We start from the raw sequence: 21,594 nt of genomic DNA, 5'->3' as shown, positions 1-21,594 counted from the left end.
TTCTTATTTTTTTTCCCCTCCTTTACTTTTTCTTTCCACAAGGTTTGCTTCATGTGCATCAGATTCCTCGGCTTAATAGCTTGATCTGTGATGTGTCAGACACGAAGGACCTTGCTTTTAGATTAAAAAGGAAGCAGTTCACCGTCGAGGTAAGAGAAGCGGTTTTGTTTCACTATTTAGAACCCAAAAGGTGGAGCTAATCCTGTCTCTTATGTTTCGTTTTGTGAAATGCATGAAATATGCATTGGATGTTGTACATTCATTTCGTTCCGTTTTTGCTTTTCCGAGCGGTTTTATAAAACACTGTAGTATGCCTTCTAATTAAAGATGTCTCGTTTGCTGCACTAAATCGGTCCGTTATAAATAGTTTATTTTGGTTTAAAATGTACATAGAAAGTAGGCCACAACCTTCAATAACAAAGCGTGACATGTTTCTAAGGATGTCAGGAGCATATTTAATTAAATGTTAATGACTTGCTCTTACTTCTGTTAGTGGGTGGGAAAGTAGCTACATGTTATTACCCCGGTAGAGGGATTTTAATGTATAATGCTGCCTAAAATTGTGTGTGGTATGAGGGATAAGTGTCCTTATCAGTATTCAGAAACCATTTTCTTTGCATTACTGAAATCACCTTTCGCTCTTTTATGTCATTTTAAACACAGTATCATTTACACTAATGTCCTTAAGTAAATTTCCTACTAAATTTAAACTTTTTTCCGTGACCTTTATGCAGACAGTCCTGATAGAAGGCAGTAATACAAAAGATGTATTTCATTTTAATCTTGCTAAAGAGCAAATGAACACGGCGCTATTAAGCAATTAGAGCTGATGTATTTATTAACCAAGTAATGCCTAGAGATGGGAGATGGCTTTTGGGGTGATGTGATAGTCATCGGTACAGTCTGGGCAAATTTTTTTTTAACAAAGACATAAAACAGCCAAGCATCCCTGACAAACCATTTTGTTTAATCTCTTTTCAAATGAAAAGCTCTTAAGCAGGCCACTTGTCTTAACTGCTTGAAACCATAAAAAGAGAGAATTGCCACCAATAAATTAGCATATTTTTTACTCCATCACCAAATGATGGTCAATGTGGCTTGGCACTGCTTTGGTGTTTGGGACTTCACCCTTAAGTGACCACTTTGGCCCTTATTTGACCCTCTGCCCTTTTTAGCTGGCCACTTGATAAGGTAACTTGAGGGTTCCCTCTCTTCACTGCCCCCTCCCCTTCACAATTGCAAGTAGCCCTAACCTATAAATCATTGAAAGGGCCCTATCAAGTGACAAATTAAGGTTCCCTCCTCCTAATTAATGGTCATCAATGTCTTTAATTATCTAATCCTATTGAGAGTAGTTAATAGTTAATCAGGCAGCCACTTCTTCAAGCAGGTCATCTCTGCATGCGTGCCAGAAGTTTCCCAAGTAGAGGTATCCTCTTCAAAAGCCACTTAGAGGCAAAAGCATGAAGGAAGGCTTTTTTCCCCAAAGCCATTCATTTGTAACTTTTCTCATTTTCCAGAGAATGCTGTTAATGCAGCCAGGCGTTGTGAGGTATTAAGCCATTTTAACAACTGCTCTAGAGCAGTATGTAACAAGCAGAAACTTTAATAGTATGCAATTGGTTTTAAAATACAAATGTTTTTACTGCTTTTAGAAGCGCAGAGAAGCACACGATGTCATCAGGCAGTGCAGGAACACAGTTAGGGGAGCTATAAATTAGAATATTTAGACTCCTTCTACTTTGAATCCTGACTAAGAATATATATTTTCTGTGTGTGGTTCTAATTCATAATGTAATTTGAAAGGGGGAAAGTGTGGAGGGGAACTAAGCAGGAGGCTCCGTAAAAGGAATGTAATTAGCCATGGGACAGAGCTGCTGGGAACGGCTGCAGTGGAACTCTTGGAACAACCTGTTGCCCCAGACGTGTACATGACCCACTTCAGTAATTTCTCTCTTCATTGCTCAGCTGCAGCCCTTTTCAGATTTTGTTAGAGATCTCTTTTCTAGAAGTTAAACTGATGCAAACTGGTCCTTTTATGAACTCGTGAGATCCTGCCCACATTTCATTACTCCAAAAGTTTTTCTTCTTTATATTAGGAGAGGCAGACTGCAGTGTGTCTGAGTGGAGCAATGAAGTCCATTAGAAAATGGGAGCAAGGGAAAATTGAATTAAGAAGGGATGTGAATACAGTCTTTTAAAACTAGGTTCTGCAGTTAGAATGTGATGAGTCAGCAGTCAGTTTTGTTCTGGTGGTAAAAGCATGAAACAGCACAACAGTCTGCATTGCACGCACGAGTATGGTTTATATAAAGTGCATCCAAGTTTATGACTTCTTTCATAGCTTAAACGCAAGTTTAAAATATAGTTTGAGTACATAGCGGTTTTTGGAAAGTAACCGCTTAGTTACATACCCAATTTGGGTTATAACATTGACCTTTACTTCAGATGCTTCTTTAAGAAGAAATTGCACCAGAAAAGTTTGAAATACGTGACTTCTGAGTAATAGCAAAAATTTACCGACAAGTTTTTGTCAACACAACTATCTTATTTTACAGTTTATAATGAGGGCACAGGGCATGGATTTTCTCATGTCTGGATCACCAGTTTGGCCCTCATCAGTAACAAACTTTAAACGTCAGATCTGTTTTATTAGACTTCATTTTTGTGGGAGGGGCTTTACCTCATTATAGCCTGCAGGATCATTTAACTGTTTCAATCTTTTTTCTTGCATCTTCATCACAGTGAGATTGATTGAGGTGTATTGTAAAGGGTGGGGATTTTTTCACCTTCTGGATAGTTGTGAGCGTTTGTTTTCATTTTTCAGATTATGAGGGAGACCTTTCCCAGGTGCACTTAAGTCCTTATAGTAAAAGGTGCAGTAGCTGAGCCCAGATTTCCCAAATCTTCATGTTAGTTAATAGCTATATATTAGTATATGAGATATTATCAGCGACCAATCTTATGTGCATACCTCTTTAAAGGACACAATTTTGAAGTTAGCCTGTCTAATCCTATTTCTTCCCACTTTGGAATCTTAATTAGAAGGAGATAAAAACCATCATTTGACTAAATTATTGTCTTGAATCTGTAGCAAAAGGTATAATCCGCAATTGGGCCAATTAGTGTACCCCATAGTTAGCTATGCTGAGGCAGGAAACTTGATTAGATCTGACACCAGCCTAGTTCCCACTGTTGTTTTGCCAGGTATGATGGTCAGACTTCAAAGGGCTTGAGGCATCAGCAGGGCAAGGTTTGGAGGCCAGCTTAGGTCCGGTCGTTAATCTCTCTGCTAAAACCACAGCAGCCCTCGCACAAAACAAGCTTACACGACACAATCATGCGGTATTAAAGTTTGGGTTGAGTCATGCCAATTTGCCTTTGATTTTCTGATGATTGACTAAAAGATGGCTACATGACTAGACACATACTGAAAGTTTACTGATTAGGTAAGTTCCCCAAATATTTGAAATATTTTTTGATTTCTCAGTTAAATGATATGACAACCCATTCATCTCAATGAAACTTTCCAGAATTGTTCCTGAAGTTCTTTTTGCTTCTTTTTGTTGCTCAAGGTGTGACTTTTAGCAACACTGGATACATTTTGTAGAAGCATTATTCTCACCATTTCATTTGCTAGAACTTCTTTCATTGTTATACCAAAGCCTCCTGTATTAAAACCAAAGGAATCTGCCTCTGATTTTTTCACTCCTAGAATGTCTAAGGAAACATTGTCAATTTTTTCATTATTATTTAGGTACAATCGCTCACAAAAAGGGAATTTCCTCTTAATTATTTTCCACCTAAATGTTTAGTTAAAGTGCTGTTCCACGGCTGTGATTACATAAGTGTTCCTTTCTTTTGCCTTCTGATTCGTTGAAATATTGCAGTAACAGTGACATGTTTCCATTCTGAGAAAAGCCTAAGGCTGCTTTAGTATTATTCCAAATGATTGAAATTGCCATCTTGCTGACTTTCCCTTGGGCAGCTTAAGGCCTGTTTACTTTTGTATTTGTTTCACATGTTCCCTCTGAGTTTGGCTGGCAGGACATCATTACCTGGTTTGACAAGACAGTTGGAGAAGATTCATATTTGATTAACTCCCTTCCTTACTGTCTGGTCAACATAAAGCTCCAGAATTTTGTGATTAAAGTTAAAATTGTCCATAAATTCTGACAAATGGGTGCAAAAATAAACAGTTGTTTCGAATAATTCCTGAGATTTGCTTTACTGCTGAATTTTTCAATCTTCAGGCAGCAGTCAATTGTTAATAGTGGAGAAAAATAAGCTTTTTCTTATAAGCTGCATATCATTCATCTAACAATTATTACAGCTGCTGTGAAATTTCCATTTCTATTCATTATGAAAAATTCACAAGAGGCACATGACAAAAATAAGTAAGTTTCAAGAATATAATGCATGAGTTCAGAATATTCTTCTCAGAGGGATGTTTCCTAAGAGGAAAGGAAGTCAGCAGTAAAGGGCTCCTATGGCAGCCAGGCTGTAGTTTCTCAGTGGTAGGCAGATGCAACATGGCACTGTGGAGCACCCTGACTGCACTGCATTTAGCCTAGAGTTAGTTGTCAGAGTAAAAGGATACGTCTTTGGAAGGAAACCTCAGCACAGAAAACAGCAACAGAATCTTTATATAATTAAAAATAATTGTATGATTCCAAAGGCACTGTAATAATGTTCTCTATTCACCTATCATTACAAGTACTATAAGAAAATGAGTGAGCGAGATTTAGCTGTAACTCCAGATAGTTATGTACATGTTATACATCCAGTGGAAGCATTTGAAAGAAGGCTTAAAACTCTTTTCCTTTAAGGTGGTAGATTTGACAAGTAAAATCAGGAAAGGTCTTGTATGTATCTTCCATTTTTTAGATGACATCAACTACACTGTGAAAAACTTCCTATTAGAGAATTAGAAGCATGGTTAGCCACTGCTATACACTCCTTGCCAAAGGAGATTGATAAGCCCAGGTCAGAAGTGATATCTGCAGTGCTTCAGTGTGGTATTGGCAAAGCACGAGCTTGGTTCTGATTTTGTGATGCACTGAAGAGCAAACTGTGCTGCCTGTAACATTCTACAGTTATTCATTAAACACAACAAGGGCAAGTGTGGGCATATTGGTTTGGGATTATTAGTGAGCTGCTGTCATGTACTATCACCAGTACATATCGGATCATCATATTTTTAATACACGCACACACATCCCATATCAACAAGCAGAATTAAAAGTCCGCTGTCATCCTAGTGGCATCACTTTTTTAGGGATCTTCCAGGAAGATCTTACTTGAAGCAGCCTTTGTTAGTGTCTCTCCCTAATCCTGGTCATCTTATCAATCAACTATTTTAGGCAATATTTTAATTAAAAGGATGTCATAAGGTAAAACTTGAGTTTAATAGGTACTTAAGATGCTATGTAGTAAAATATGGAAATTAATTTATGTTCACTGGGATAAAGTTCATACAATGTAACACTGAAGCTAATGTATACTACATGATTTGTGCTGTGATATTGGGATCTCCATAAAAACAACTCTTTGTACCTTACAGTCATGCACTGATGACATTATAAGTCTTGACCTCATGTTAGGGCCTTGTAAGCTCAGAGTGGTACCTGCCTGGCTGCCAGTGCCTGTGGCATGGATGAAACCTTGAAGGTAATTCCTGGCTAAGAGCAAGACCAAACTATTCTGAAGTGTTACAGAAAGTGATTTTTTTTTAATTCACTACATAATAAAACCCTTCAGGGCCTCTCATCACCATATATTTGATAACATGGCTACCTCTGGGGATAACACAGAGAACTTCTCTTTTTCCTAAGCTTTCATGGAACAGAAATGTCATATCTTGCAAACCTCTAGTGGATGTTTCACTTCAGCTCAGGAACACACATTCAGGGAACTCTGCATGTCAAACTAAACTTGAGAGGGGTAAAACATCTTAATAACATTCAAATTAAATTTATGCTAGTCAGATCATTTTTGTATTGTATTTTCCTGACCATTTTTCCCATGGTGTTAATGAAGACGTTACTTTAGGCTTGTTCAAACAAAATTAAAAAATAGCAAATACAATACCACAGCATTTTCTTAAGCTAAACTTAGTAATACTTAAAGATATAAAATTAATAGTACCTGAAATTACTTCCCCATGAAACTAATTCTGTCATAATTCCAAGCTCTATTCTACATTATTTCATCTAGTAGCCAGTTCAGGTTCTCTCTACCTGGTATGGTGTACTTCACTGAATTGTTTTGTCAGATGCTGTCAAGCCAACCTACCATTGTTAAAGAAAATCAAACTAAATCATTTTGGCATGAGCCTTCCAGGAATAAGGCACAGAATATGAAGGGTTTGATGAAATCAAGGATTTGATTTCAATATTGTAAAAGACTGCCTGTCAAAAATGTATTACATTCTTTCAAACAATTTTGAATAAATAAACGTGTTTAAAATTGTGACAGTACAATTTAGATAAAGTTTTGGGAGATTATTTTTGAATTATAATAACTTGAGGTAAAACAGTACTTGGAGTGTTCCTACATAAAGAGAAGAAAACCTCTGAATTCTAGTGGTACATAGAACTGAAATCAATATGTTCTATACAATATATGGAAATCTCAGAACACTAATGGCTTGTGAATATGTGAAGAAGTTTAGTTTGAAATCAGCAGCTTTTTACTGTGTAACTCTAAATAATATAGATTTCTCTATATGCTCTGAAGATGAATACAGGAAGATACCATTAACTTTTAGGCTGCAGATGAAGATTCGTACTATCCTGACATTTATTTCATGAACTATGTTTGTTTTATGGGTTGTTTGACATTATACAAGTGTAACATGAAGGTTTCATTCAATATTTCAGAACTTCAACATTTAAATCATAATACATCTGCAGTTCCTTGCCAGTAGACTAAGCTCATATATGTTTGCATTTAAATAATTATGTTGTTTAGAAATATTTATTCCATAATTGTGTTGTCGTAGTGGAAGAACATGCAACTAAGCCATTAACGCAATTAAAGGTCACTTGTACATATTGTAATGGACTGCTCATTCACAGTATCTGTGTTAAGGGTCAGCACTGCAGCATGAAATGGATTGGCCTTGTTCAGTTTGTAAATAAATGGGTCAATTTATCTTGTACTTGCCAGACAACTGAAGTAGTTGACATATTCCCAGTTTCTTAGCACTAGAAGAAAGGTAGGCTGAAGAGATGTTTCGTGTTGGTTTGCAAAGATCAAATGCTCTTACTTACAAGTGTTCTATTTTAGCCCAACATATAGTGGAATAATGCAAGAATAGTAATATACAGCTGGAATAGTACAGGAATGGTGGTCAATAGATAGCCAGAGATAATCAATAAGAAAAAACTCACCAACTCTGATGCCTTCAGTCCAGATAGAAAATGTCTCCTGTCACCTGAACACCACTAAGGAGCAGTCTCCAGAAAGTGACGCTACCTTAGTGGTGGTCAGCCCTTAAATGGGATCTAGGAGAGGTAGAGTCAAACTCCACCCCTTCCAGGAGCACAACGGAATTACCTTCACCTGTGCTCCCACAGCCGACCCAACACTTGCCTCAGATGGTTAATCAGAGGTTCAGGCTGTGATCAACAGTTTCCTATACACATGAAAATAGTGCTTCTTTAAGGTCTGTGGATATATTGGAAAGATATTGACGATGACTATTTAAAAAGAAAAAAGAGTTAAGCAGCACATAGTAGTTCTCAGCAGGAACTGAATGCTACTTTCATTGCATGTTCTGTAAAATGCCACCAAATTTGAATAAAAATATGGTATTTCATAATTGCATGGTACTCTCACTTTACAAACAATAAGGGATTCAATCCTGATGCTACATAGTAAAATATATCTCTGGATTCTATGTGTATATTTACATGCAGGACAATAAAAATGAAAGTCACATTTTCCCAGTCAAAGACCTGTGTCATACATGGACCTCACTGAAATGTATTGATGCGGGAGTCCAGAACTGTTACTTAAAAAATGAGAATAAGATTATTTCATGGATCTGCATCTAAAGAGTTGGGCAACCATTTGTGTCTTCTTCTTTCAGGACTGTGTTGTATTATTGATTATTTATCTTCCTATACAGATAAGGGACTCAGTAAACAAGGAAACTATAAGACAGCCTCATCTGAAACTTGGAAAGGGTTAAAACATCATTTTGAGGGAAAAGAGAGAAATGGACTAAAATATTTGCTGTGACCAGTAACAAGCTTAATCAAACAATTTCTGAATGGTTTTAATTTCAAGTTTGAAAAATAGTTGCTTAAGGGTTAGCATTTCCACTCTTATGAGGAGCTCAGCGCTGATTCTCAGCATTACCTCCCTCAGAGTAAATGTTTGGATTTGTCTGGCATGGCCAAGTACCAGTTCAACAGCTGGACTTGTATTTTCTACCAAATTGAACTACAGATCTTTGGGCACATGAATTCTCTGCACAAGAGAGCTAAATTTCTGTTTGCACCTAAAAAGTGCTTGTTATTCTTAAGATAACCTAATTGCTTAGTATTAGATTGTTAAGGTCTTCAGTAAGCCTTGCTAATCATCTTTGCATTCACTTCTTCTGAAAGAGACTTGTGCAGGAAAGCTTGACATAGGCAGCTTGAGCCGAATCTTGAGGTGCCTGGTAAGTCTCCATCAGATACCTGAAATATATGTGGGCTTTTGAGATAGGGCCTTAATTACATATATATTTTTTAAATACATGTGATGTGCTTGAATAATAGCTGCATGATGCTTTGCCTTGCCATTGGCTAAGAGCTGTGATTGCCCAACAGGCATAACCACAGCAGCTGCACTCCTGTGCTTTTAGTCAAGGCCTACAGTGTTCCAACAGACTCTGATTTTTGGATGTGTATTCTTACTTTTATTTGCAAGCCAACAAACAATTAGATGAACAAGAGGAAAAATTAGCCAGGGTGCAGTAGCGGTCTGCACTCATGATCAGGCCAAGTAAGGCTTCCTCCTGAAACCAGGCATGTCCTTCACCTGTCTTGACACAGTGTGCAAAGTATAAAATAAACACAGGTTTTTATTTTCATCTCTTTTATTAGGTGGTGTTTGTTATCTGTTGGTTGCATTTCTTCTCTAATTATTAGGTTTTTAGTAATGTGCTCCTTAACTGATAATCACCACAGTTATAGATTCAGGTCTGCAGTCTGAAGCTCCTCAAGTAAGAACTTACGCCTCTTAACCAGTCCTTCTCACCTCTTGGTATAAGACTTTGTAATTCTGTGTGAATTGCAGGTTTCCCTGCTGCCTCAAATGCCCTTTCAAAAACCTTTTGCTACCAGAGAGTAATGAGAGGAGCTATGTGAGTTATGGCTGCTGTAATATAAGGAAGAAGGGTGCTGCTTCCAGGATGAGTGTTATTAAGAGACACGAACGAGTAATGTGTAATTCTTGCTACCGTTTAAAATAAGGGATTAATAAGAAGAAGATGTAATATTTGTGTTTAGATCTGATCCTCAACAGTGCCATAGCCATGGGCTGTTTGTGTTCAGTCTACATCATCCAGACTAAAAATAGCCTTCCTGTCATCTTATTGGCAGAGGTTTAGCTACTCCTTTAATTCTCTTTAAAAATGGATAGAGAGAAAGACAGCATAAATATTGAATACGTACAGATATACCAGAAAGTAACTAGCAGGAGATTCCTGGTGCTTTGAACAGCTTTCTGGTTAAATGGAATTTAGGTTTTGCCCAAGTGAAGAGGCATTTTGTAATTGAGGATCACTATTGAATGTAGTTAGGCTAATCTTTATTTTTGTTTTATTGATTAACATTATTTTCATTTGCATCTATGTAGCTTTTGTTCTTTTTAGGTTTCCTTTGTATATTGACTGATGAGGTATTTTATTTCTTATCAGTTATGTTTAAAGCCACAGTTTTGTGGTGGGCTTTGGTCAGTGTTGTCTTTTTCCCGATCTTAACAGGATATTCTGGCTTTGAAAAAGCCACAAGAATTATATTCAGATTTCTCAGACACCCCTAAACCTACAAAGGACAATTTTTGCTGTGTCCATAGGGTCATGCTTAAAGGTAGAAGGACTGCACTGAAAGGATTTTGTCAGTGGATTACCTATATACCCTTCTACTGAAAGCACATTTTCCTGTATAGTCTGATCTAAAAATTACACACATGGCATGAGCTGAGCTCTTCTACTCCTCCAGTCTTTTTGCCTCTCACCTACATCCTCCATAGTGCGTATGTGTATCCTCTGTGACACTATTCTGCACTCTCAGCTTAAGAATTCCCTATGTTCACTGAAATATGCATGTCTGGGTTGCTTTATTGCAACATTTTTTTCTTGCTATATTTGGTTTCTGGAGTTTGTGTCTTGAAAATTTTTATATTGCTACCAATTGAATTGATCCAGCATTTCTTGAAGGCAAACTAGGAGAAGATCTACTTGGAAGTAAGTTATGCTCACTACTGATATTATGGAAGGTTGTGTTGTTTCTTAATGCAAGAGAGAAGCACTTGATGTTGCATTTTTTACATTAGAGCACCCAAAGTAAAGTGGATAGCTGCATTCCATATGTTGTACATGCATTTCATTAGGACGGCCACAGGGGTTGATAAGTTTTCAGAACTGATAGTCAAAAAGAGCATTTCTGGGAGAAAATTGGGCATAACTGAAGTGTTTTTATAGGTGCAATGTAGACCTGTGGTAAAAAATTTTACAGATGTAGCAGAACTTGTACAAAGCCAGTACTCAGTCAGAGTTCAGATTTTGATTGAGAAACATCATGATTAATATAAAGTGTTTAGCTGATGTATAACCCAGGATGATTTTAAAGGGTGTTTTTTTGTCCTAAAAGAGCAAATGTGACGCCACACAGAATTGTATTCCTAAGAGACTTAGTGTTTTCAGCATAATAAAAATATTGTAAAAATACTTCCTATCTTGAAAAAATCAAACCAGCTATTCTTGTTTCAAGTTTCATCTAATATATTGTTCTGTATGGCTGTATGATAAACACATTATTCCTTGAACAGGAATTAGGAGTAAAGCTGCCAGGAAGGGGTTTTGTTGTCAGAGTTGTTCCCGCCTCATGTTTTGTAAGAGATTTCATGGTCCCATTGTAAAGAGTGGATGATTTAAAACGTGTTCCCAAGATAAACTTTCCCATTGTCATTAATGAGGATGGATAATACTGAGTGACAAGTGCATTAGGAATGACACAGAAAGAGCTGTTAGATTTGTCAGAGCATATCACTTCAGGCAATGAAACTTGAGGACATTCTCTTTTAGCAATTTTTTGCTGTTTATTAAAGAGCCAAGACTTGCGATTGCTCACACAGGTGGATTTCACTGTTTTGCCCATTAAATATTTAGATACCTTTGTAAAGGTAAAGGTGATAAGCATTAGCATTGCACTCTGCTGGGAGGAGTTCTGGAGGGTACTTTGCTTAGAAACAATTCAACAACACAAATGTACCTTTTCTTTGTCTTAAAAATGCTTATTTGGAGAACGATTTTTTGACGTGCAATACTTTTACTGAAAGGATTATTTAACATTATGTAATAAGACGTGCTCTAAAATATCACAGGGCAACTTCTGGGATAGAGCTGTAAAATTAGGACACTACACAAGTAATTTATATTGACTTAAAAAAATGTATTTCTCCGTAGAGAAAGACGTTTTAAATATTTATCTCTGAATAATTAATAATGCATGACTTTTTCTGGTGTTTAAAATCTTTCCAAACTACAACATGCCTATCAATTTCCATTTTGAACATGCAATTGGTCACTTTTTCGCCTTGATTCATCTTGCCTGGCTGCCAACCAAATTTTGCCTCTGTATACCTTCTTGACACTAATAATGACTGAGTTTCTGTTCGTTTGCGTGCAAGATTTCCCAAGCGGCAGTTTGGGGCTGGGATAAACTATCTATCATGATTGCGTACAACTAATCTGCCTCAACCAAACCAGCCAATGATTGAAATTACATTTGACAATTCACCTCTCCTTGGCGTGCCTGAGGTGAACATAGCTACAGACCATCCCCGGAAGGGCATAGCAGCTCTTCCATATGTTGGGGAGGATCCTTTTATTTGTGTCAAGAGACTTTTAGCAGAGCATGTATAGGCAGAGAGATTTATTTTTTTGCTTCAACTTCCTTGTTTTCAGTTACATAGCTGCTGCTTTCTCCTAACCAAAACACTTTATTTTTGTGATTTTCTGGTTTTTAATTCATTACGACTGTTAAACTCCTTCACTAGGCTTAACCGATGCAATATTGAATGTATAGGAGATTAAAAATTCAAGAGGTATTTAAAGCGTCATGTTTTGTTTGTTAGAACATAACGCTATTAATAGACCACATGCTAGTCAAATAGCAAACAAGATGTCTCTTTCTGCGCTGACCTTTACCAAAGCTTACACCTGCTTGGAGCATTTTGTTAATACAGAAATTAAGAAGGAATGACAAAGCAAAATGCGCTCTGCCACATAAAAAACCTTTTAATTATTTTCCAGTTTACAGATTTATTCACATTGTGTATACTTACTGGTTTGAATAGCTGTCTGTATGAATATGATCAGACAAAACAGACCTTTTATTTCTGGCTAAGATTACTCAAATTGTCTTCAGAGTAAGAAAGCTTGCTGATTGTTTATAATGGTTGTCCTTTTCGTCTAAGCTTACTTTTATAGTAATCATTTAAGTAATAGTGTACGTCATCAGTGATGCTGCTTTTCATTGGTAATGTTTATGATTCATTTAATCAGATCTAATTACTTCATTTAAATACAAAGTTACGGAATAGTTAGTATTATAAAATTTCCTTCAGGAGGGGGGGGGGGGGCGGATCATCTCTTTGCAGTTTTCTGTTACAGTTCCAGTGTATTGAGTTAAAAGATGCGCTGTTTTGATAATCCAAATGGAAAATACTGAAGAATTGCATTCTGGAACACGTATCAGTTTCCCACTGCTTTCTGTAACAGCATGTTTTGCCGTATTTGTGTCTTTCAACAGAAGCATAAAGATCTGCGGTCAAATTGTCCTTTTAAATAAGCACAGTCCATTGCTGCTGCTGAAAAGGGGAATATCATTGGTTTTCTCATAAAGGCGTGACTATCAGCCTGATTCTGACACATCAAGTCATGCTTCTCTCCTTTCTTAAAACAGAAATGCATTTTTTCTAGCTCTTTCATTCAGCTGATTAGGTTCAAGCTGCATCAGTAATCTTTTTCAAATGCTTGGCAGCTGAGTATAGTATTTGCATTGATCTTAGCTGGAAGGAGGAAGCTAAGTAATGTTGGTATCATGCATTCTGTACTATTTACAGACTACATGTCCATAAGAATCAGGACCCTGTTGCATACATAAATCATTATTCTTACTAACCAGCTGATCTGAAAGTAAGGAAGAATAGCTTAGCCACACAGCCACATTCACCGTACTTGTTACAGTGGCAGTGCACTAAATATATCCTTAATTTTTGTCCTACCGTCAGTGTTCATTATAATCGAGTTTGTTCTCAAACTTTTTTCTTTGTGTGTGTGTGTGTGGCCAACACTGCGCGCTGTGTGGATGGAGCTATCTCTAAACAAGTCTTCATGCATGCAAGAAGCAGTATTGCCAATTATTGGGCTGGTAGCCCAAGCAGAACACCAAAACATAACCACAGCTGTTTGCATCATATTGTCTCAGTATGCTCATGTTCTTTGCAGTAGCTATTCTGTCTCTACACAATTCCAGAACTCTTTTTTTTCCCTTTGGGAAGTTACTATGAATTCTTAAAAAATCACTTATTCAATCCTTACTCTGGATTTGAGATTTTCTTGTGTATTCTTTCCTGTGCCCTAAGAGCATTACACTATTACTTGCCTTAATTACCTTTCTCCTATATGACCATAAATGACAGTCCTTGTTCACGTCAGAAGAAATAGTTACCAAAAAAAGAAAAAATTGCCAACAGATTGCTCAAATGAAGTATCACAATGTTAAATACATGATAACTTACCCATCTGTACTTTCAGGACTTAGTTTGTGGACCATATTCCCTAACAGTCTTAACACAAAGATTTTTAATAAACCTCTGCATTGAAGTGATCAAAATACTTTGTAACTGTTACCTGCACCAGTTTCTTTAGCAAATAGGTCATATTGTCCTGATACATGCTGGTAAAAGCCTTATATTTATCTTAGATCTGAGTTTTGAAATGACTGAATATTTGGTAGCATTTCAAGCATGATTTCCTGTCATGTGGTACTTCCCTATCATTTAGGTAGGTCTTGCAGTTTTACGAAGTTCATTAAACATGAGCGTGTAGTACAGCTATTTTGTATATCATAATAGGTATTTGAGTAAGGTATACAATGTAAAGAAAAGGAGAAGCTACCTAAAATGAGAGAAATAAATATGTTTTTGAAATTTTTAAAAAAAGCTACAACTTATATATTAATCTTGTTAGCTTTATATACTTACATTTTATACTCATCCACACATATCCAGCAATGTCCCTATTGCCAACTAGTTCTGACTTTAGGACCTCTAAACGTGCTTACATGCATTTATGTTAGTCATTGCATATTGATGAATAAAGATAAAAGTTTGGTTATTTGTAGTTTTCTCCAAGTAATTTCTCAATTTTTATATAAATAAGATCATTAGATAGCACTGCGTATTTATAGACAAAAAAAAACAAAGTTATCTTAGTTAAAAAAAAAAAATCTATGTATCTTCTTGTTGCTTCAGTGATACACATAAACACATTTATAATTCAGGCATTTAAACCTTGTCTGACATCGTCTTTAAGTGCTTGCGCATTCTAATGTAGCACACAGTGTGGCACTCATAAATGGAGAGGTATCAATGCGCCTTCCCACTGGAAGTAAAGTCAGTAGTGCCTGAGCTGGATCATAACACCTGCCTGACCTGACCGTCCTTTGTGCATGGCATTTTATGATTTAAAAACATCTTTAAAACATATTTCCTCTTTTGAGAAATTGTATGCTGAGGAAATTCACAATCCAAATAGATTTGTTTCACTGCCAACTATGAGGGTTGCTTTTAATGTATCACAGTGCAACAAATAGCAGGGATCACAGATTCATGTGTGAAGGTGATCCTTGTAGGCAGACTTCAATTAGGATGAATTTGTTACTTGCAAGACCAGTAAACGTACGTTTCTCAACTTCAAATTAAGTATTACCTGAACATTTTTGTGTGTTCTTAAGCATAAAGGTGAGTAGTAAACTTGCTTATCATAATCTGGCTCTGATCCTTCTGTAATAGATTTGGGATTGCTAGGCCCTATGGATATTCATACATCCTAAGTGACTATAGCAGTTGTGACAGCAGTGAAGCTACTGTCTTGAAGAATTCTTCAAGACACAAAAACATCATAAACAGCAGATAAAATTGATGCAAATCTAGTCTGTAATTCAAGGAAGGCTTCCCCATCAATTTCCATATCTACACGCACTGTGGTGATTCATAACAGCTTTGTTATTGTAGCAGCATGAAGAGATCATTACAATGCCTTTGTATTACAGAAGCACAATTTTAAAATCCACTTGAAATGAAATTATTGCTTTCAGGAACTGGAAATAGAATAGATTTTAAACTTCCACTTAAAAAAATAATAATTTTTATAGAAGAGACTATGTAATTCTCTCTGCCATGTTGACGAAACTTTACGTATTATCCATCTTTCAAGAAATACTTCATCAGCCACATGTAATTGCTGTTCCTGAGATGTGACAGGTGTTAGAAAAGTATTAAGTAAAACTTTCCATTGACTAAAGTATAGTACATAAAAATTTAGCCAAAAAAACTCACACAAATCTGCACTGCAGAAACTGCCATCTGTGAGACTGAGCAGCCCCTGTTTGAGCTTGTGCAAATGGAATCAATAGAAAGGTGCATGAGCATCCCATTGGTTTGCCTTTAAAAGACATAACATATCAGGAAAAATAAGATCATCTGAAAGTAAAATAATAGTAGAAGACCTTGTTTGCCATGAGACCTTTAAAGCCATCTAGTTCCGACCCCTCTGCTATGTGCAAACGCCTTCCTCTCGGTGGGTTGCACTACAACTTCAGCTAAGACAGAAATACTTCAGTGTCTGCAAAGTTGACCCAAAGAATTCGGATTATATTCTTTTCAGTTTTTTTCCCCAAAAGAGCAACTGCCCAAACAGACAACACATTAAATGGCTCTAATGTGTCAAACATACTAATTTTTTAAATTTGTGGGAAAAAAAGAACATAGATATATGTTCTCTCAAGAGAGAGACATCTTTCTGGGTGGCAAGGAATTTGATTGAATTCATCAAGTGTTTCCATAGTAGTTTCAGAAGGCCTTGATGAGTTAAACCAATTATTTTCCCTGTGGTCTCTCCAAAAGTAAGAACACTGAAGCATCTGGCATGAAAATTAGTTTCCCTCTCTGTCATACCTTAACAGCACTGGAGCCATTCTTCTTCCCTGCCATCATTTTTGAGACAAGGCAAAAGCAAAGCTAGCCAGAGCTTAAAGGTTCTGATATCAACCTCAGAGACACATTGCTGCCAAATGATTCAAAGAAAAAGTTGGTTCCTACAGGTGGCACTGAATTCCTCTGTCTACCTTCATAATGCTTTGATGAAGCATTGTAGGAAAATCCAACAAATGTTGCACTTTGAACAAAGACTCCAGAAATTGGAATGCCTTTAGCAGCTGGATTAATGCTTTCACTTCTTTACTGCTACACTTGATTAGCAACCAAGCTTTCTTGGCTTGCTATGAATATGAACTCATTAACAAAAGCAAACCAGATAGTCAGTCTTATTTCAAAGGGACTCAAAGGAGGATTCTCTGGCCTCAGGATGGAAGTTCAACTGACATCCAGAGCTTCAAGCTGCGTCAGATGCTGCGGGCACTGCCACTATTTTCTGAATTCCTTAGCAACATCGAAGTCCTTGTAACTTGTTGGTGTTGATTTGCCAAAAGAAATGCAATCTCTGGTTGCAAAACTACTGTTTGATGAATTGTTTCATTCAGCTCCACAATTGATGAAAGTTCCACATAACATTAAATATTCTAGGCTTATCCTTAGATGTCTTTGCTTCCTCCCAGAGCCCATGAAGACAAAGACAGAAAAAAGCTTTTTGCACAGACTGAAGCCTGTTCCTCATGAATATTCAAAGACTTACTTCCATCACAAAGAACAGAAAAACATATCAATCCAACCACTTATATTGATACAGGGCTACTGATTTGAGTGCTTTATCAAAATGCCTCTCTTCCTCTTGACAGAAATCTACGGACCATTTCCCCCCCCCCCCCCCTTTTTTTTTTAATATATATCTTTCACCTTTTCTTCTTTTTTTTTGTTTTAGCATTTTTTGGAGGCAGGCCTACTCAGTGCCATCAACTCTTGTTGTGCATTATATGAAAGGGATGGGTTATGGATACCATCACCATTACTTGTTCAGTTCATTTTGTCTTTCTGTTGTTACAAATTCTCCATGTGCAATAATATTTAGGGACCTTAAACATAAAAAGCTGCCAAGCCCACCCTCATTCTAAAAGCAGCAACTCCTTGAAAAGTTCAACTGGTGATACACATGTCCAGTACCTTCACTTGAAGGCTTTTTCAGTTTCTTCTTTCAGCCAGGTTGCTTATGCTAAGCTGTGTTTCTGCGCCAGAGTGGAGAACACAAACTGACAGACAGATAATTGCACACAAATTCCACATCAGCTTTGGTTCTCAGAGAACAAAATTCCTGGGTAGTAGTCTAGAAGTCAGAGCAGCGGGAAACATTTGCATAGAATTTCATTCTTATCTCTATGTCAGCCAGACAGGGGTACTATGTAACATTATTTGATGAGAAGCAGCGACGTTTGGGCTGGGACACTGCAAGTTTAGAGGTGTCTAGTAAATGCTGTACCTGCTGGACCAGGACTGGAAAGCTTCATCAAATGGGTTAAGGGCTATGGACTGCCTGACTGAGTAAGACAATATATCACTTTGTAAAGGGAAGCAGGTTCAGTTATTATCAGAAGTCTGTCATCAGAACTAGAACTGTCTGTCTTCTGGTCTGATGGTTAAGGCTAAGAGAGTCTCCATGGTCCCATACCTTAGATGGACATCAGATTTCTACTGTTCTAACTGGCAGCAGCTTCTGTTCTACCATTTGTCATCCTTGGTTAGCTTAAATAGGTTTGTAGTCTGATGCTGAAATTTCTATTTGAAATATGTTGTGATGCAAATCTAGCTAACTATAGGAAGGGAAAAGAAATAAAAGAAATTACTTTTTATTCTTTGCTTCTCCTGATCTAGTCAGCATATTAAATACAGAAAAACAACAGCCTAAGCTACCACTATCTCTTACTGTCTTGCTGTACAAGCTCCTTATGTTTCATTCCACTTCTTTCATTTATAATTCTGCTGGTTTGATTTTGCTATCTCATCTTTATATTATGTTTAAGTCTTATTACATTTTACAAGTATTTACTTCAGAGTGTTTCTTTTGAGAGTTCAGATATACTTCCTTGAAGCCCCTTCACGGGGCAAAAGTGTCAAATTATTGTTATTGCCATTATAAACACCACGGGTGTTTTTTGTTGTTGGTTTTTAATGTCTGTTTATCTATACCTTAAGCAGATTAATGACTGCTCATTTTTCATCCCTTCTGCAATGTTTGTACTACCTTTTCTTCCTTTGTCAGCTCACAGTACAGGTAAAGACTTGAGACTGGAGAGAAGCAAAAGGGCTGCAGGAAGTTAGCAGAGAACTCTGGGGTAACTGAAACTTGTCAAGGACAAAGCTGAATATTGGAGAAGATGAGCCTGTTTTAGGTGAAGATGCGAAAGCTGTGGGGTTTCCCATGCTTTGGAGATGGAACTCTCTCCCTCTCTTGTAAAAGTTGATTTTCCTGAGACTGTGTCCCTCCCCAACATCCTCTCAGGACCCTTCAGTCATTTTTTCTGTAATGCTGCCATCTAAATCTTTACCAACCCCTGCAGCACACACACTCTGAACCTGCTTCTAATCCTTTGGCTACAGCAAGAATAGCATTTTACAGCTCTATTAGGATGAGACTGCGAGAGCTGTTCAGGCTAATACTGTCAGTCTTATCTTCTTAAGCAGAGGCAAAAGTCCGTAACTTGCTGTGTTAGGATTTCATCAGCATAGCCTAAGTCTTGAATTAGCTCAGCATGTAAGTTCAGTGAAAGAAGAGGTTTTCATAGAAGAGGAAATTTTTAACATATTATTGAAAGAGTATAACGAGATACTTTTGTGGGTTTTCATAAGATCATCCCAAACAAAAACAAACAAAAGCAAAGTATTGCTATCTAAGAGGTGATATCTAAAGTGATGTTAAACTGCAAGGTCCTTTAAAATCAAGATGTTTATATTTGCTCCATAGTAGAAATTAGGATAATAGATAGACAGAGGGAAGGTGGTATCTCTGACCAAAAGGCCACGCTAGGAAAACAATCTTTGCAATAGCGTTTAGAATATGCCTGACACATAGAATCACAAGGTTGGAAAGGACCTATAAGATCATCTAGTCCAACCATCCTCCCTTTACCATACCTACAGAAAACCCCTAAACCATATCTCCTAGCTCCCTATCCAGACACTTCTTGAACACTGCCAGAGATGGCAGCTCCACCAGCTCCCTGGGCAAGCTACACAAGTGCCTGACCACTCTGAGAAAAAAAGTTCCTTCTTATGTCCAGTCTAAATCCAGTCTGGATATATTAAGACTTTAAAGATCAAGACTGCAGAGAAACAGTTCAGGTATTGATGAGGGAAGGGTAAACTACATGGTCTGAGGAGCAAATTTGCGTACTAAGAGTGTTCTAAGGGAGGAATAGTTGTTTTCATCTTAATTTGTGACAACTTCTTTCCTAAAAGTATCATACAAACAGAGTTAGCATTGTCTAAGTACAAGCATTATAGTATTAGGAGTTACCATACTACCTCTTACTATATCTTCTGGCGTCCATTGTCATAGCTAGGATTAGGAAAGCTGTGGATCTGTTAATGGTTTTTGGATACCTGTTTTCTTCTGCCTCTTGTTTCAGTTCCTTGGCTTGTCTGTCAGCTTACACTTGGTGAGTTATGTGCAAGAATGTTGTGACTACCCTGACTGTTAATGTAAATTTGATTGAAGCCTTTTGTGGTTTAAAAACATGATTGTCATGAAGAGTGTTTTTAGAAACACACGACAACTAATGTCAGTGAGATCTACATGTCCTGCTAGCTGGAACATAAATGAGTCATAAAAACCAAGAAACATAGAAATGAAACGTAACTGATTTGTTTCTTGATCGGGCTATAAATAATACTCAAAGTACTGAGAGACCAGTGGAGAAAACTGTGTAGGAATATCAGACTTGGCACTATAGAATTCCAGTGATTACTGGAATTACCAACCCCTATACTAAATGGTAGAGGATGGCATTATCATATCATGGACATAGAGTCCAAGGTATTCTAATCTCACACTGAGAATCAGCCTGCTCTTCTGGATTACTCTCTTTGGAGGAGGTATGTTTTGACTGTAGGTAGTGTCCATGTGGTCATTTGTTCTCCTGACTAGTCTCTGTTGATGCTTCCCTGCTTGCCTTCATCTGAGACTAAAATGAAGCCAGAAAGTTGTTCAGGGTTAGAATCTTTTGTGTGTGTGCATGATGATGCAGTGAGTGGAAGCAAATAAGTCAGTCTGTATCCTGTTAGGTGCAGAGGCTTCTTTCTGTGATGTGTATGAGTTTGCCTTCTATCTATAGAGCATAAGTGTAGTGAAAGAAAAAAACAGAGCAGAAGATTAATGGGATCAGATAAGGCAAGGCTAAACTCTTGCTAAGGTGTGAAAGAGAAAGAAAAAGTAATCATGGTTCAGCGATATATGGTTACGATATGAGGTAAGATAGCAACTCTAAATACAGAAAATGAGGATGTGAGGCATAACCATTTCAAGGCTTCAATTAACATGACTAACTTTATAACAAGTTTTAAATTCAGTCTTTTTCTAACAGGTTAGGAGTCACCATTGCCTAGCAGAAAGGCAGTGATGGTAATTCACTAAAAGCAGGGCATGTGGTTTTTGTAACCACAACGCCATACAGCTGTAATATTTGAGAACAGTTGTTCCGCTCAGATGTCTTGGTTTGTCTAGTAGATTTGTCTAGATTTGTCACATCTTTAGAAAAACGAAAGCGCTGTCTCAGTGGTTTTAAATTAATTTGTTCTTGCAACTGGGATTTAACAGTTCCTTTGATGCAATTATTATTTAGTACAAGTGTATATGAGAAGCTACCTGTCAATGAGTACTTGGGGAATCCTCAGTATGCAGATCACTGACCTGATAAACTGTAACAGCTCCAAGGGAGTTGTTATGGTCTGTCGCATCAATGAGTATTTAGGGACTCTTTAATATGTGGATTATTAGGACAGTAAAAACGTCTGCAGCCCATTGTGTGAGGGCAGCTGTTCCACATGAGCATTAAGATACTGCACAGCCGTACAGAGTGCTGTAGAAAAGTAGTCAGCTAAGCTTAAGCAGTAGCCATGATTTTATGTTAAAAAGTGGTCTTT

The 21,594-nt window shown here is 37.2% G+C and overlaps 1 protein-coding gene across 2 annotated transcripts in view; it reads left to right on the top strand.

Moving 5' to 3' along the window:
- The window catches only part of ELP4 (elongator acetyltransferase complex subunit 4), a 116,863-nt gene that overhangs the window by 52,922 nt on the left and 42,347 nt on the right, over nt 1-21,594 (top strand). For both annotated transcript variants that reach the window (XM_015863490.3, XM_085549937.1), the window contains one exon: nt 43-149. In XM_015863490.3, the coding sequence (XP_015718976.2) occupies nt 43-149 (107 nt within the window). The remainder of the gene's footprint in view (nt 1-42; nt 150-21,594) is intronic.

This window comes from Coturnix japonica, chromosome 5, assembly GCF_054131305.1.
Source record: "Coturnix japonica strain WE chromosome 5, WE-NBRP24, whole genome shotgun sequence".
NCBI lineage: Eukaryota > Metazoa > Chordata > Aves > Galliformes > Phasianidae > Coturnix > Coturnix japonica.
This window is presented reverse-complemented; position numbering and strand designations above follow the sequence as displayed.